A 17,708-nucleotide genomic window follows, 5' to 3' on the forward strand; every position below is an offset into this window, starting at 1 on the left:
AGTCACGGGTTTGACTGCCGTTCCAGTGCACTTTCACAGGTAGAAGGTTGGAAAAACACAGGTTACGGGTTGCCTTGAACGCAGCATAAACTCTGGAGGAAAGTGACTCTCCTGGACTAGGAATGATGATGAAATATCTACTAGATGTCAAGCAGGACAGCGGCCTTAAAAACTGCAGTAATACTGCATCCTGGTCAAAGTCTGCCTGCTTGTTGGTTGCTGGACAACCTTTTTTAGAAGCCACCACCTGAACCATCGGCTGATAAGCTGGTTTAAGGACACCACGGCCTGCAGCACCTTCACACACAGACCAAACTTACTAGAGAAGGGTGACATAAAATACAATTTAAATTCACGTCTTGCACACTTTAATGCCCTTTAAATGGAACATATACACTCGCTTCAAACTGGAATCATGGTGGATATCCTGAGAATCCACTTTGCAGAGCACTTAAGGTTGAGTAGAACAAACATCTGAAGTGATAAGAGATGCATACAAAATATGCAGGACACGGGGTCACGAGGACTGGAACTGAGAACCACTGGTGTAGATGATTTTCTTTCCTTTCCTGTGAAGAGAAGTTGAGCAGGTAATAGTCATCTATTTATACCAAAATATCTTTGTTAATGTCTCAAGGAGCCCGACCCGCTCTTGGGACATTGCTCCTATAAGTGAAATCCTCATATACCAAAGATTCAGGTTTAACCGCTAAACATAAGGAATGGTTTTGAACATTCGGCAAAATCTTCAATTGATAATAGTTTCTGATCTTTTATTGTTTTATAGCATTAATATGGTATTTTTGTGCAAATTCATCTGACACTAGGCAACACGGACAGGCTTTTATTTGTAGAAAACTTGTTTCAATGAACTGACTCTTGAATCCGACTTTTTAAGCAATAGTCTGATTTTATGGTCACACAGGGAAACGTATGATTCCTTTTGTGACTCATCTGATTGTGAACTGATTTTAGGGTGAGAGAAGAAGCTATAATGAGGAGCTTGATTTGTCTTCTGGAGATCTGCACAGAGGAGGAATAAAACACATCACCTTTGTTCATCAAGTGGATAGATTTATTTATATCAGTCAGAGAACCAAAATAACACAATGAAAAAATATAATTAAAAATAATGCATTAAAAATTCAAATGTTAACTAATCATTATTATCAATTATTATTACGTCACAGAAGTTAATTCTCAGCACATAGAGACTCCTTCACCTAGATATCACACTTTAGAGACTGTGTCTGTTCCCTGAACTAGAAAATACAGAAAACATCCAAACCAAATTAAGAGTAACAATTTAATTGATGTTCAACAAATAAAAAATGTTTACAATACAGAGAAACAAATGATAAAGCTTGGCTTACTGAATATCAGGTCCCTTTCTACAAAAGCACTTTTTTGTAAATGATTTGATCAAAGATCATAACCTAGATTTGCTCTGTTTGACAGAAACATGGCTAAAACCAGATGAATACATTACTTTAAATGAGTCCCCCCCCCCCAAGATTACTGCTATAAAAATTAGCCGCGTCCAAAAGGTAAAGGGGGAGGTGTTGCTACAGTTTATATCAATATTCTCAGTATCACAGAGGGCAGGCTTTGAAGTTATGGTTCTGCGTATAACATTATCTAGAGAAACGTGTTAGTGATAAATCCCCTGTGATGTTTGTACTGGCTACTGTATACAGGCCACCAGGGCACCACACAGACTTCATTAAAGAATTTACTGATTTTCTATCTGAGTTAGTACTGGCTGCAGATCAAGTCTTAATTGCTGGTGATTTTAATATCCATGTCGATAATGAAAAATGTCTATGAATGCATTAGGATCAGCATTCATAGACATTCTGAACTCTATTGGGGTTAGACAACACGTTTCAGGACCTACTCATTGTCAGAATCATACTCTAGATTTAATACGGTCACATGGAATTGATGTTAGTGGTGTTGAAATTATGCAGCAAAGCGATGATATCTCAGATCATTATCTAGTCTTGTGTAAACTCCATATAGCTAAAACTGTAAATTCTACTCCTTGTTACAAGTATGGTAGAACCATCACCTCTACCACAAAAGACTGCTTTGTAAGTAATCTTCCTGATTTATCCCAATTCCTCAGCATATCCAACAGCGCAGAAAAACTTGATGATGTTACAGAAACTATGGACTCTCTCTTTTCTAGCACTTTAGATACAGTTGCTCCTTTACGCTTAAGGAAGATCAAAGAAAACAGTCTGACTCCGTGGTATAATGAGCACACTCGCACCTTAAAGAGAGCAGCCCGGAAAATGGAGCAGATGGAGAAAAACAAAACTAGAGGTATTTCGTATAGCTTGGCGGGAAAATACCCTATCCTACAGAAAAGCATCAAAAACTGCTAGATGTGATTACTTTTCATCTCTTCTAGAAGAAAACAAACATAACCCCCGGTATTTATTCAATACAGTCACTAAATTAACGAAAAATAAAGCCTCAACAGGTGTTGGCATTCCCCAAGAGCACACCACGAATGACTTTATGAACTACTTTACATCTAAGATCGATACTATCAGAGATAAAATTGTAACCATGCAGCCGTCAGCTACAGTATAGCATCAGACAGTGCACTATAGATCCCCTGAGGAACAATTCCACTCATTCTCTACTATAGGAGAGGAAGAATTGTATAAACTTGTTAAATCATCTAAACCAACGACATGCATGTTAGACCCTATTCCATCTAAACTACTAAAAGAGCTGCTTCCAGAAGTCATAGATCCTCTTTTGGCTATTATTAATTCATCGTTGTCATAAGGATATGTCCCCAAAACCTTCAAATTGGCTGTAATTAAGCCTCTCATTAAAAAAACACAACTTGACCCCAAAGATCTAGTTAATTACAGACCGATCTCAAATGGCGATCTCAACCGATCTCAACCACTTTTATTCACGGTTTGAAATGCAGAATGACACACCTGCACAAAAACTGCCCACACCTCCCAACGACCGGGCACTCTGTCTGTCTCCAGCCGACGTAAGGAAGACCCTATCTAGGATTAACCCACGCAAGGCTGCAGGTCCTGACAACATACCTGGCCGTGTTCTGAGAGACTGTGCTGCACAGCTGACAGATGCGCTTACAGATATCTTCAACACCTCGCTGAGTCAGGCAGTCGTCCCCACATGTCTCAAATCCACAACAATCATACCGGTACCAAAGAAATCACCTGTGTCCTGTCTCAATGACTACTGTCCCATAGCACTGACTCCAATCATGATGAAGTGCTTTGAGAGGTTAGTCATCCATAACATCAAAACCAGCCTCCCCAACACACTCGACCCGCTCCAGTTACCGTCCAAACCGCTCTACGGACGATGCAATTTCCTCCACCCTCCACCTGGCTGTTACCCACCTAGGAAATAAAGACTCCTATGTTAGAATGCTGTTCATTGACTTCAGCTCGGCATTCAACACAATAATCCCACAACAGCTCATGAATAAACTAAACCTGCTGGGCCTTAACAATTCCCTTTGTAATTGCATCCTGGACTTTCTAACTGGAAGAACTCAGTCAGTCCGTGTCGGCCACAACACCTCGAGCTCTACCACAATGAGCACAGATGCCCCACAAGGCTGTGTGCTCAGCCCGCTGCTCTTCACACTGCTGACCCACGACTGCACTGCCAAGTTCAGCTCCAACCACATCATCAAGTTTGCTGATGACACAACAGTGGTAGGTCTCATCAGCGACAATGATGAAACGCAATACAGAGAGGAAGTGGCACAGCTGGCTGAATGGTGTGGCACTAACAATCTGTCCCTCAATGTGGAGAAGACAAAGGAGGTTGTGATGGACTTCAGGAGAAACTCTGTTGACCACCCCCACTGACCATCGACAGCTCGACTGTGGAGAGAGTCAGTAGCACTAAATTCCTGGAGGTGCACATCACAGAGGATCTCACCTGGACCACCAACACCATGTCACTCTCCAAAAAGGCACAGCAGTGCTTACACTTTCTCCGCCGGCTGAAAAGAGCAAGTCTCCCTCCACCCATCCTCACCACATTCTACAGAGGCACCATTGAGAGTGTGCTGACCAGCTGCATCACTGTCTGGTACGGGAACTGCAGTGCTGCTGACCGCAAGACCCTCCAGCGGACAGTGAACACAGCTGCAAAGATCATCGGTGCCCCTCTCCCCTCCATCCTGGACATTTTCCTTACACGATGCTCCAGCAAAACCAACAGCATCGTGAAGGACTCCACCCATCCCTCCCACAGTCTCTTCCAGCTCCTACCATCAGGAAGACGGTACCGGAGCATCAGAGCCCGCTCCGCCAGACTGCTCAACAGCTTTTTCCCCCAGGCTGTGAGAGCCCTGAACTCAAATCACCCCGCCCCCCTCTGAAACCCCATGCAAACCCCTACCTCCTGAAACATGGACCACCCCCCACCTCAAGCATTCCTATAGTTTGTATTTTGTATCTTTTATTTTTTTTAGTTTGTATAGGGTAAATGGTTAAAATCATACTTATCTGACCGCCATCAGTTCGTAGCAGTGAATGAAGAGGTATCATATCGATCACAAGTGCAGTACGAAGTACCTCAAGGCTCAGTACTAGGCCCGTTACTTTTCATGCTTTACATGTTACCCATGGGAGATATTATCAGGAGACATGGTGTTAGCTTTCACTGTTATGCTGATGATACTCAGCTCTATATTTCTTCGCGGCCCAGTGAAATTCACCAAATTGAGAAACGAATGGATTGCATAGTCGATATAAAAAACTGGATGACGAGTAACTTCTTACTGCTAAATTCTGGAAAAACAGGTGTTAATTATCGGACCTAAAAACCCCACATGTAATAACCTAGAACACTATCTAACACTTGGTGGCTGCTCTGTCAATTCTTCTTCATCAGTTAGGAACCTAGGTGTGCTGTTTGATAGCAATCTTTCATTTGAAAGCCATGTTTCTAGCATCTGTAATACTGCGTTTTTCCATCTCTAAAACATATCTAAATTGCGACCTATGCTCTCAACGTCAAATGCAGAAATGCTAATTCATAGAGTCCTTACTAGAACCAGGAAGTATGACCATATTAGCCCGGTTCTGTCAACACTGCACTGGCTCCCTATCAAACATCGTATAGATTTTAAAATCTTGTTAATTACTTATAAAGCCCTGAATGGCTTAGCTCCTCAGTACCTGAGCGAGCTTTTATCACATTATAGTCCTCCACGTCTGCTGCGTTCTCAAAACTCTGACCGTTTGATAATACCTAGAATATCAAAATCAACTGCGGGCAGCAGATCCTTTTCCTATTTAGCGCCCAAACTCTGGAACAATCTACCTAACACTGTTCGGGAGGCAGACACACTCTGTCAGTTTAAATCTAGATTAAAGACCCATCTCTTAAACCTGGCTTACACATAACACACTAATACACTTCTATTATTCAAATTCGTTAAAGGATTGTTAGGCTGCATTCATTAGATCAACCGGAACCGGGAACACTCCCCATAACACATGATGTACTCGTTACATCGTAAGAAGAATGGCATCTACGCTAATATTTGTCTGTTTCTTTCTTTCAGATGGTGGAGCAGCGCCGGGAGATGATGTATGTGGTCCTGATCGTCGGCGAAGGCCAGACACCTGGATGAGCCCCGGGGACATATCCCCAGTGAAGACCTTGACTTAAATACAATAAAAAGAAAAAGAAAAGAAAATAACTAAAAATATAATAAAATACCTAACTACATAATACTAGTATTGTTAGAAATTGCAACAATATAAAATATAAATAAATACATTTAAAATTTTAATTAAAACAATAAGTAAACACTAAATAAAAAATAATATCCTGGCCAGAGGAGAACTGCCCCCCGACTGAGTCTGGTTTCTCCCAGGGTTTTTTCTCCATTCTGTCACCGATTCCTTGCCGCTGTCTCCTCTGGTTTGCTCAGTTGGGGACACTTAATTTCTAGCGATTATTGTCAATTTGATTTCACAGATACTATTTAAACTAAACTGATCTATACAATGACATCTCTGAATTCAATAATGAAATGCCTTTAACTGAAAATTGAGTGTTTAATCTTATTATTATACATTACTGACACTCTATCCTCCAATTTGATACTGTTAAGTGCTTTGACACAATCTGTACTGTTAAAAGCGCTATATAAATAAAGCTGACTTGACTATTATTATTATTAATGATATCATCATCATCATCATCATCATACACTGCTATTCTCCTGCTGATGGGCTTCACAGAAAGAAGTCCATATGTTATTGTGTCTGAATGAGAGGAAGATGAGGAAGAGCCGCTCAAACTCCAGGACCGATCATTATATCCAAATCAACACTCACCACCCCATCCCTTCCTGCTGATGCTCTTATATGACACTGATATAAACACATTATATCCACTCCACTCCAGCTCCCAGTAACAGCGTCCACACACACTCTCTCTACACAACATCTAACACACACTCAAATCTTTCTGGATGATCAGGATCCTGCTGTTATCATGCTGTCATATCCTTTTGAAATTCACTTTGTCATTTTTCTGATCTTTAATTCTGGCTTCAGATTGAGTCAGATCAGTATGTCGCTCACATCATGTAGAGCCGGTGAAAGAGCGCCGCCTGCTGGTTCTGTCATGACAAAGTACCGAGTCACCTTCCTTTGCCTCCATACAATCTACTGTGGCCAACACTACCTTCAAGAAACAGCTGAAGACACCGCTCTTCGCAGCTATAATTAAACACTCTGTATAAATGAATGCTGGAACTAGTCTGTTTGTACTGGATTTCTGCCCTAAAACTTTCTGGATCTTCATTGTTATGTTCATGTCAGATTCTTTGCACAAAACATATCAAAATAATTTTTGATCTATTAAACATTTAAAGCAGAATGAATCTGACATATTTGCGTATGTGTGGCTCATTATGATTAATATGCCTCTATCTTGTGTGCATGAAGTCCAAACTTCTCAATTCTGATGTTAATTCTACACTGTCAGCATTTCAGCTGAGAAATTAAGGCTGTCATACTAATGCTGCCAGGGGAGTAGAATTAGGGGGGGACGCTAGGGACATGCCCCTACCAATAGAGTCTGGGAATGTGTCGTCACAGCGGCAATGCATTCTGGGAATTTAGGTAACGGGAGCTACCGCGGAGACTGGATAATATAGTGAATATAGACGTTGATATTATTTAATGTTTCTATTATTCTACTTAAGATCGCGTTGGAGTGGTTAAGGCTCACTTTACATCATTTGCCATAGCCCTGTACCCAAGTGTTTTATTTCTTAATTTAATATACTGTAGAGTACAGTGCAATACAGCAAACAACAGCAAAAGTAATTACTGTGCCCCAGCATCCCGTCTTTGATCTGTGTGTAGAGTTTTGCAGTAACAGTTCACCAAATCTGACTCAAAGCAGGGGAATAGTGTTTATAGTTTAGAGAAATTGGTGTGCTTTTTCAAAAATGGCGTTATGGTTTAGAACTTTTAGTTCATAAGCCTGGTTATAGTGTTTTAGCAATCAAGAAAAACTGTAATAGCTTTTAACTCACAAACCCCTGCAGTTCCCTCACCAGCCACCAGGGGTTTGTGAAAGTCAGTGTGAGTAACTTGATCTAGTCCATCATGAAAACACTGGCAAAAGCAAAGACAAAATACAGACACTACTATGATCAGATCACCATATGAATGTTGGATGTCACACGTTTCATTTGGATGAATGTCAGAAGCTTCACTGGGGTGAGCAGATTCAGATGTGGTTCTGATTAAATCAGAGTCTTCTCAATATAATGGACAGATCAGAGTCTCAATCACATCAATGTGTCTGAACTCACATTATTATGAGCCGTCAGAGGAGTGTGATCTAATGCCATCAAACACATTAATCACACCTATAGACAAACATTCACAAACAGATGTACAATTTCTGTCTGTCTGTGTTGATGCTGTGTTCTGATGCGTGTTTAATAATGTGTTTGCTGAGATTATAAGCAGTCATGAGTCACGTCTGTTTCTCCATCACAGCTCAATGTCTTCAGTCTGGAGTTATGAGCACATCCATGAAGACATGATGGAGAACATATTTCCATCATAACTCTGATGGATAATGTGTGAGGTATGTGGTGCAGGTCTGCGCAGGTTCAACCCGGAGCGTGTCCAAACACACACACGACAGAGAACAAACAGCTCCGAGTCAAGCACACACTACTGTATGAGAACCAGTCTTTATCAACCAAACACACTAACATTCCAGTTCCAGTATCATCATGTTTGTCATATTTGTTAATAGCAAGGGAAAATATTGATTCAAACTGATGTAGTTGTTTTGGATGTTCAGATCATTTCTTCTGTCTCAGTTTGGTGTTCAGAGTCATTTGAACTCTGTCAAATCTCTGTATCTTTGCTCATTAAGATCAGCTCAACACTGTCACACAAGCTGTGTTTCCATCCACATATTTTTTATGTAAATTTGGGGATATGCTGAAAAAAATGCTGTAAACACCTAGATGAACATCACATTTTCAAATGTGCAACTGAGGTGTATTTTTTTTTTTTTTATTCAGCAAGAAAAAAACAACAAGCGTAAACTACGATGGATTTAATAAATAAATTCCTGGATGCACAACAAAAAACTCATGACATGTCTCTACAGATTATATGATTGAATAACTAGACTTACCAGCAAACAAATCTCATCACACACCATCTCAGATGCTATCATTTATTAATAATTCTGACACGCCTGAGCCAAAGTTTGTCATTAAAATTATTTGGTGTAATTACACACACAAGAAAACATGACAGTGGTTGTTTTTTCCCTTTCTTCATTTATTATGTAGGGCATAAAAAAGCCTTTTTATTATTACTGATACTTTGCACTCTAAGTGATTATTTTATTCTCTTGAACTCATGGAATGGAAACTGTGCTTTATTTGCAAATGTTTTATGTGATATTCCAATTTTTCACACAAGTTCAATTCACAATTTTGAATGGAATCATATGACTCAAGCAATGATTTGAGTTTGGGGTGGAGCTATCAGTGTGACCAACCAATGGCAGACTGGGGGCGTGCTCAGGAAACCAGTCACACTTCAGCTTTAAGCCAAGAGTTATTACTGTATAATGAATTTTTCAATAACATCCGTGCAAAAAGTGTATTTATCAAAACATGTTTTATTGAATATTGACAAAGAAACACATTGATAGAGCTGATCAAGTCCTCTGAAACCACATGAGAAGTTTTGGTCACAAAATAATTCATAAATCAAGGAAGCTGCTTGGCCCATCAAAATGCCGTTGTGTTCATGAGCTGTTTGTGACTGGATTCACACGTGGTCGGTTCCTGGTCGTCCTGTGGTGCGGGGAGGCGGGTAGGATTTCCCAGCCGGTTTACTCGCACAGTTACAGCAGAGCATGATCCCACCGATGAGGGTCAGAGCCGACGCACCCCAGCCCACATACAGAGCCTTCCCGAACTCATATCTGTGCACACCACCAACATCAGCTCACAACATCCACCTCTCCACAGCATTAAACCACACAACATGAGAGGAGCTTTACAAACAATGATAAAAGACACCAATCTTCAAGACATTACTACATCAAAAACAATTTTCTAAATTTTTGGATGGATACCATCAATAAATCAGTATTGCTTATTAATGCATAAGTAAATTCATGTATTATTGAACAATTAAGAATGAAGATGTTAGATGTATATGGGTGCTTCTCAATATCCCTCCTCATTTCCTCGCTCCTCCGTCCTCCATCCTATGACCTGCAAAACTGTCGAGCTCAGCCATCTTGCAGGACATCTCAGTTCTCTAATTGCACCGCGAGGAGGCGAGGATCGAGGAGGCTTCCTGAGGAGTCATGAGCGAGGATACAGTGTATCTTTTTGTGGAAGTGTTTTATCGACTAAACGTGATGCACATATAAATTCTCCTCCCCCCTTACCATCTGTCACAATAATTTACATTTATATTTTACCTTTGCAGTTTAAATAAACCACACGTCATATATTTCAACAGGGCATCTTGCTTTATTAATATTATTATGAATGCCTTAAATATCAAACTTTAACAACACAAGGGCAGATCCCTTTAGCGCAGCTGATAACGCTTTGAAGTGACGTTTGAGTGGTCAAGAATATTCCAATGTTCATCCTTTGATTCCTCCATCCTCATTACCTTTCCTTGCATCCTTCTCTCGTATCCTAAGGTGGTGGAGCTAAGACACGAGGAAAGGAACCGAGGAAAGGAAACGAGGATGCACAAATAAGAACTGAGAAGCACCCAATATTTATGAAGCCTCACAGGTTACAGCACACATAATACATTTACTACATTCAGTGTTTTACAAGAGTAAGCTCCTGACACTCACCTTGCATTTGTAGGAGTAAATGGATCAAAGAACTTCTTTCTTATGTTTTCTCCGTACCAGCTGGTGGCAACAAGAGCGCAAACCCTTGTAGAAATAAGAAGAGATCTGACATAAACATGCTGCACGGGAACAGCCCTATTTTAATAGTTTAATTACTTTGTTTACCAGACATCGTTAAAGTTATAGTTTAACCAAAAAATGGAAATTCTGTCATCATTTACTCAAATTTAAAACTTGTATGACATTCTTTCTTCTTTTGAACACAAAAGTAGACATTTTGACTAATGGTTCTTTATGGAACCAAAAATGGTTTGTCTATGGTATCACAGTGAAGAATCTTTTAAGCACCTTTATTTTTAAGAGTGTATGTGAATTTTAATGCTTTGGCAAATGTTAGGTAGACTCATAATTTAATTTAGTGTGTCATTGTTTATCTTTACTCAATACATCTGATGAAATCCACCCACACAAACCAAGTGCTAATGGTTGCCTCAGTTTTATTGAGTGGATTCTCTAGGTTTGCTTTTACAAAGAGTAAATAGCAACATATCTGCTATGATAAAGAGAACGCCTCCAGCCACAGCCACTTTGTTCTTCTGTTCTTTCTCGTCAGAAAGGCAGGTGGTGCACTTCATGCCGATGGCAGCAACCAGCAGACCGACACCACACAGGAAGATGGAGGTGATCATGAAACCGCGAGCCGCCTGAACCTCTCCTGAGATGTAACAACATAACATAACATCACATCACAACAAATCTCAACAAAACACATCACATCACAACACAACACAACACATCACAACCCAACACATCACAACAAATCACAACACATCACATGACAACAACACACGTCACATCACAACATATCACAACACATCACAACATATCACAACACATCACAACACATCACAACACATCACATCACATCACTACACATCACAACACATCACATCACATCACAACACATCACAACATATCACAACACATCACATCACATCACTACACATCACAACACATCACATCACAACACTGCACATCACACCACAACTCACATCACATCACATCACAGCACAGCACATCACATCACAACTCATCACAACACCCCACATCACAACACAACACATCACAACACATCACATCACATCACAACACATCACAACATATCACAACACATCACATCACATCACTAAACATCACAACACATCACAACACATCACATCACAACACTGCACATCACACCACAACTCACATCACATCACAACACAACACAACACATCACAACACATCACATCACAGCACAACACATCACATCACTTCACATCACAACACATCACATCACAACACATCACATCACAACACATCACATCACATCACATCACATCACAACACACGTCACATCACAACATATCACAACACATCACATCACATCACAACACATCACGTCACAACACACGTCACAACACATCACATCACATCACAACACAACACAACACAACACATCACAACACATCACATCACATCACATCGCAAGACAACACATCACAACACATCACATCACAACACATCACATCACATCACATCACATCACAACACATCACATCACATCACATCACATCACATCGCAAGACAACATATCACATCACATCACAACACATCACAACACAACACATCACATCACATCACATCACATCGCAAGACAACACATCACAACACATCACATCACAACACATCACGTCACAACACACGTCACAACACACGTCACAACACATCACAACACATCACAACACATCACATCACAACACATCACATCACAACACATCACATCACATCACATCACATCGCAAGACAACATATCACATCACATCACAACACATCACATCACATCACATCGCAAGACAACACATCACAACACATCACATCACAACACATCACGTCACAACACACGTCACAACACATCACAACACATCACATCACATCACAACACATCACATCACAACACATCACATCACATCACATCGCAAGACAACATATCACATCACATCACAACACATCACATCACATCACAACACATCACAACACATCACATCACATCGCAAGACAACACATCACAACACATCACATCACAACACATCACATCACATCACATCGCAAGACAACATATCACATCACATCACAACACATCACATCACAACACATCACAACACATCACATCACATCACATCACATCACATCACATCACATCACTACACATCACATCACATCACATCGCAAGACAACATATCACATCACATCACAACACATCACATCACAACACATCACGTCACAACACACGTCACAACACATCACAACACATCACAACACAACACATCACATCACAACACATCACATCACAACACATCACATCACATCACATCACATCGCAAGACAACATATCACATCACAACACATCACATCACAACACATCACAACACATCACATCACATCACATCACATCACATCACATCACTACACATCACAACACATCACATCACATCGCAAGACAACATATCACATCACATCACAACACATCACATCACAACACATCACAACACATCACATCACATCACATCACATCACATCACTACACATCACATCACTACACATCACATCACATCACATCACATCGCAAGACAACATATCACATCACAACACATCACAACACATCACATCACATCACATCACATCGCAAGACAACACATCACATCACAACACATCACGTCACAACACACGTCACAACACATCACAACACATCACATCACATCACATCACATCACATCACATCACTACACATCACATCACATCACATCACATCACATCGCAAGACAACATATCACATCACAACACATCACATCACAACACATCACAACACATCACATCACATCACATCACATCACTACACATCACATCGCAAGACAACATATCACATCACATCACAACACATCACATCACAACACATCACATCACATCACATCACATCGCAAGACAACACATCACATCACAACACATCACGTCACAACACACGTCACAACACATCACAACACATCACATCACATCACATCACATCGCAAGACATAACATACCTTAACATAGTAATGTAACAACATAACAACATCATATTGCGTCTATTGCTATTTGTACTTAATGTAAATAGCATCTATCACCAATAAAAAAAATTAGGGCTCAAAAAATGCACTGCTTACAGTATTTCTGAATTGCTAAAACACTAAAATCCATTTGCAAAACCAAAGTTGCAAGTGTACAAACCACTTTATTGATTGAATCACACAGTTTGCAGAACTTTAAACACTTCTCATGTGGTTAGACACAACTAGCAAATCGGAATCAGTCTTTGTGCAAAACTGTAAACACATTGTCATTGACAAGGCACATGTAGCATTGTGGTGCACTTCAACTCAGAATGGCACAACACAGCCCCAAAAGTGAAACACAAGCAACACACTGTTGTCATCGGTAACACACAAGCACTCAAAATTTAACACACCAGTTTCAAATCAGTAATGTGTTGCACCTAATCAATAATCAGGATATGAAGCCATGTCAAATCCAAATGGCATGTGTGATTTTCACAATGGAGGGCAGGAGAGAAGGAGGAAGTGGAAGTGGAAGTGGAAGTGGACGAGGACGAGCACGACGAGGAAGAGACAGAGGAGACGGAGGAGGAGGAGGAAGAGACAGAGGAGACAGAGGAGGAGGAGGAGGAGGATGAGGAGGAAGAAGAACCATCATTTCCAATGAAATTAGAGCAACAATCATACACCATGTTCTGGTTCATGGAATGAGTATTAGGGAAGCAGGACTACGTGTTCAACCAAATATAAGCAGGTTCTCTGTGGCCTCCATTGTCAGGACATTCAGAGAAGAGAACAGGTAAGTGTACTATCATTTGTTGTCCCTCAAACTTACAGTACAGTATGTACAGTTGTGGAACGTCTCAGTAAATTACTGTAACATATCTCTAAAAATTGGCCCTTTTCTAGCAGTATTACAGTAAAACTAATAGTAGTACTAAAAATAATAGTATTTTATGTATTGTACATATTTGGTGACATTTCAATGCATTAGGCCTGACTGTACAATTCTAACAAGAGGTTTTATTTGCTAGAATTGAAAGACTGCCACATGCCGGTGGAAGGAGAGGTCTCCCACAACAGCAGGAGACCATTATTGTCAATATGGTCCTTCAAAATAATCTCATTCGTCTGCGTGAAATACAACAGCGAGTTGAGGAAGACAACGTGAACTTTGAAGGAATCAACCGTGTGAGTCTCTCCACAATTGACTGTGTCCTGAAACGCAACCTGATAAGTCTCAAACAAGCCTACAGAGTACCATTGGAGAGAAATTCTGAAAGGGTAAAAGAGCTACGATATCAATATGTACAAGTAAGTAATCATGTCCAGAGATTAGACAGCACTATTGAGTTACTGTACATCTTTACTGTGTTGAATGTAATGCAGCACATGTATATAGAGGCATGAAGCCTGGAATGCTATGTAATTTACGTTACTTCAAAAATAAATTTTTGTTCTTTTCTATAGAGAATGTTTCAACTGGATTTCATGGAGAGGCCTCATGAGTGCATCTTCTTGGATGAAGCTGGCTTCAATCTCACCAAGAGGAGAAGGAGAGGCCGCAACATTATTGGTCAACGTGCCATTGTAGAGTTGCCAGGGCAGCGTGGTGGCAACGTGACCATATGTGCTGCCATCAGCAGCTACGGGGTTATTCACCGCCATGTGACTTTAGGGCCTTACAACACTGCCCATCTTATAACGTTTCTGTATGCTCTACAGGAAGCATTACTGAGACGTGAAGAGAGAGGTGATGAGCAGGCAGAGCATCCCATGTATGTGGTAATCTGGGACAATATGAACTTTCACCGTGGTCCTAGAATCCGTGAGTGGTTTGAAAATAACCCACGTTTTATAAATGTGTGCCTCCCACCATACTCGCCCTTCCTTAATCCCATTGAAGAATTGTTTTCTGCATGGAGGTGGAAGGTCTATGACAGAAATCCTTATGCACAGGAAAATCTCATTCAGTCAATGGATGCAGCATGTGACAACATTGGAGTGGAAGCGATTCAAGGTTGGATTCGGCATGCTAAAGGATTCTTTCCCCGTTGTTTAGCAAGGGACAGGATTGCCTGTGACGTTGATGAGGTCCTGTGGCCTGACCATGCCCAGAGGCATGATGCTGAGGCAGAATGATTCCAAGACATTGCTTGCTATCGATCTGCTGCATTTTTTGTTTGTGACTACATTTATATGTGTGCAGGATTGTGCAAATACTTCATAATAAATACATTTTTTCCCCTGCTCTGCCCTGAGTGCAGTGTTTTGCATTAATCTCTGTAGTGTGTAATGACTGCTGTGTAGTGTTTATGCATTAGCTGGATGTGTGTGTTATCTGAAAACAGTGTTTGGTTTTGGGTAAAGATAACATAGTTCTGAATCAATTGTTTGATATAGCAAGACAAGTCAAAGGTTTTGACAGTGTAGCTTAAGTTTGGTGATTTGTGTTTAAGGTTTTGAGAAAGTGAGAGAAACATTCAAAAAATGTGTTTTAGCAATTCAGAAATACTGTAATAAAAAAGTAAGCATATATGAGTAAACCTTGTTCCTTCATGTAAACACTGATCATGTGACTTTGATTTATTGAGTTGTTCATTTGAAATGTGACATTTTGTAACAAAAGAAATGCAAAGAGGTTCATATTCACCCATTTTATAAATATAAATATGATACATTTATAAAGGTGTTCACTAATTCTCTAAAGTAAAAATACCTGTGAAATTATTTATTTTTGTTTTAATGTGTTATTATTTTCATCAAAAACCATACAACAAATATTATTAAAAACTGATACATCATAATCGTAGTATTCATATTCTATTCTGTAGTTGTGTACTATTCATTTTCTTTAAAAAAAACTGTTTACTTACCTTCTGTATTGTCTATTTGCATCAATGTTGTTTTATAGATGGTTCTTAAGATTTTGATTTAGTTACTTCTTTTAGTTAAAGTTTTAGTAATTTTGTTGTGTGTTTTTGTCATTTTTTATTTTCAGTTTTCTTTTTTAGTGATTTTAGAACTTTGAGATAAAACTAAATGAGACAAATTAGCTAAAATGAAATAAGATAGATATTTTAAGTAATGAAAATATTATTATTTTTAATGGTTTTAGTTTTAGTTAACTCTAATAACTGATATAACCTGATTTATATAGTTTAATATTTCAATCATTCCAGTAAACATATTGTTTGACTCTGAAAAGTGCGAAAATATTTTCTATTTCTGTGTCTGAGGGATAGAAGCATATTTTTTTGTATTCACATTTTGTTACACAAATACAGTTCCAACTTAACTTTTAAGTCTTACATCCTGAGATTTTTCCGTAATCGTTCTAAACATCTGCTGAAGAATTCGCCTGACTTGTCTGGACAAGAAGCGGGTCACTCACACACACACACACACACACACACACTCGTACCTGGCAGCTGCAGTAAGGAGTCATAGACTTTGCACTGCATCTGTCCGGTGCTCTGATACACACAGGAGCGCCAGAGCCCCTCATACATGGCCTGCGCGGTGATGATGTTGTCTCCGGTGTATGAGGACATCTTCCACTCGGCCATGGCCGTGGATGCGACGAGACCCAGGAGACCCAGAAAAGCCAAAGTGTAGCCGAGGAGCTGCAGCCCTGCGTTAGCCATGCCTGGAGTGAAGTGTGGAGTTACAGCTGCTGGTGTGAGAGAGATGCGCGGAGAGCTGCTCGCGGTGCCGCTGACACATGAATGAAACTCCTAGCATCCTCCTCCTCCTCCTCCTCACCTGAGCTGAAGCTCCCCCTGAAGATCCTCACGCGCCTCCTACCGCCCCCGAGCACGGAACACAACATACACTCAGAGTTTTTAGCTTGTAGCAATAATGTAATTTATTCTTCTTTAGATTGTGGAAATAAAAATGGTAGTCTATAAAATAGGCTATCTAAGAAAATTAGTAACTGCTAAAAATTATTTTATCATGATCATGGGAAAAGATTAAAAAAATAAAGACCTCTATGTATCAGTCAAACAACTTTGTTACGTTTACCTTGAATGAATGAAATTCATAGACATTAGTCAATAATGTTTGTTTACAGTAACCCAGCTAACTTTCTCTCAAAGAGAACAAACGTTTTATGAAGAAATAAAAAAGTTCTTCCACTACAGTTAATAGAATGTTAGAGTTAATTCA

The 17,708-nt window shown here is 39.9% G+C and overlaps 1 protein-coding gene across 1 annotated transcript; it reads right to left on the reverse strand.

Annotated features, from left to right (window-relative positions):
* Positions 1-9,182: 9,182 nt before the first annotated feature.
* On the reverse strand, positions 9,183-17,296 carry cldn1 (claudin 1). The gene is made up of 4 exons (XM_079379391.1): positions 16,963-17,296; positions 10,957-11,125; positions 10,411-10,494; positions 9,183-9,510 (listed from the first exon to the last, which is right to left on the reverse strand). The coding sequence occupies exons 1-4, from the start codon at positions 17,183-17,185 to the stop codon at positions 9,354-9,356; spliced, it is 633 nt and encodes a 210-aa protein (XP_079235517.1). The 5' UTR covers positions 17,186-17,296; the 3' UTR covers positions 9,183-9,353.
* Between the last annotated feature and the right edge of the window lie 412 nt (positions 17,297-17,708).

Source organism: Barbus barbus (assembly GCF_936440315.1).
Source record: "Barbus barbus genome assembly, chromosome: 26".
NCBI lineage: Eukaryota > Metazoa > Chordata > Actinopteri > Cypriniformes > Cyprinidae > Barbus > Barbus barbus.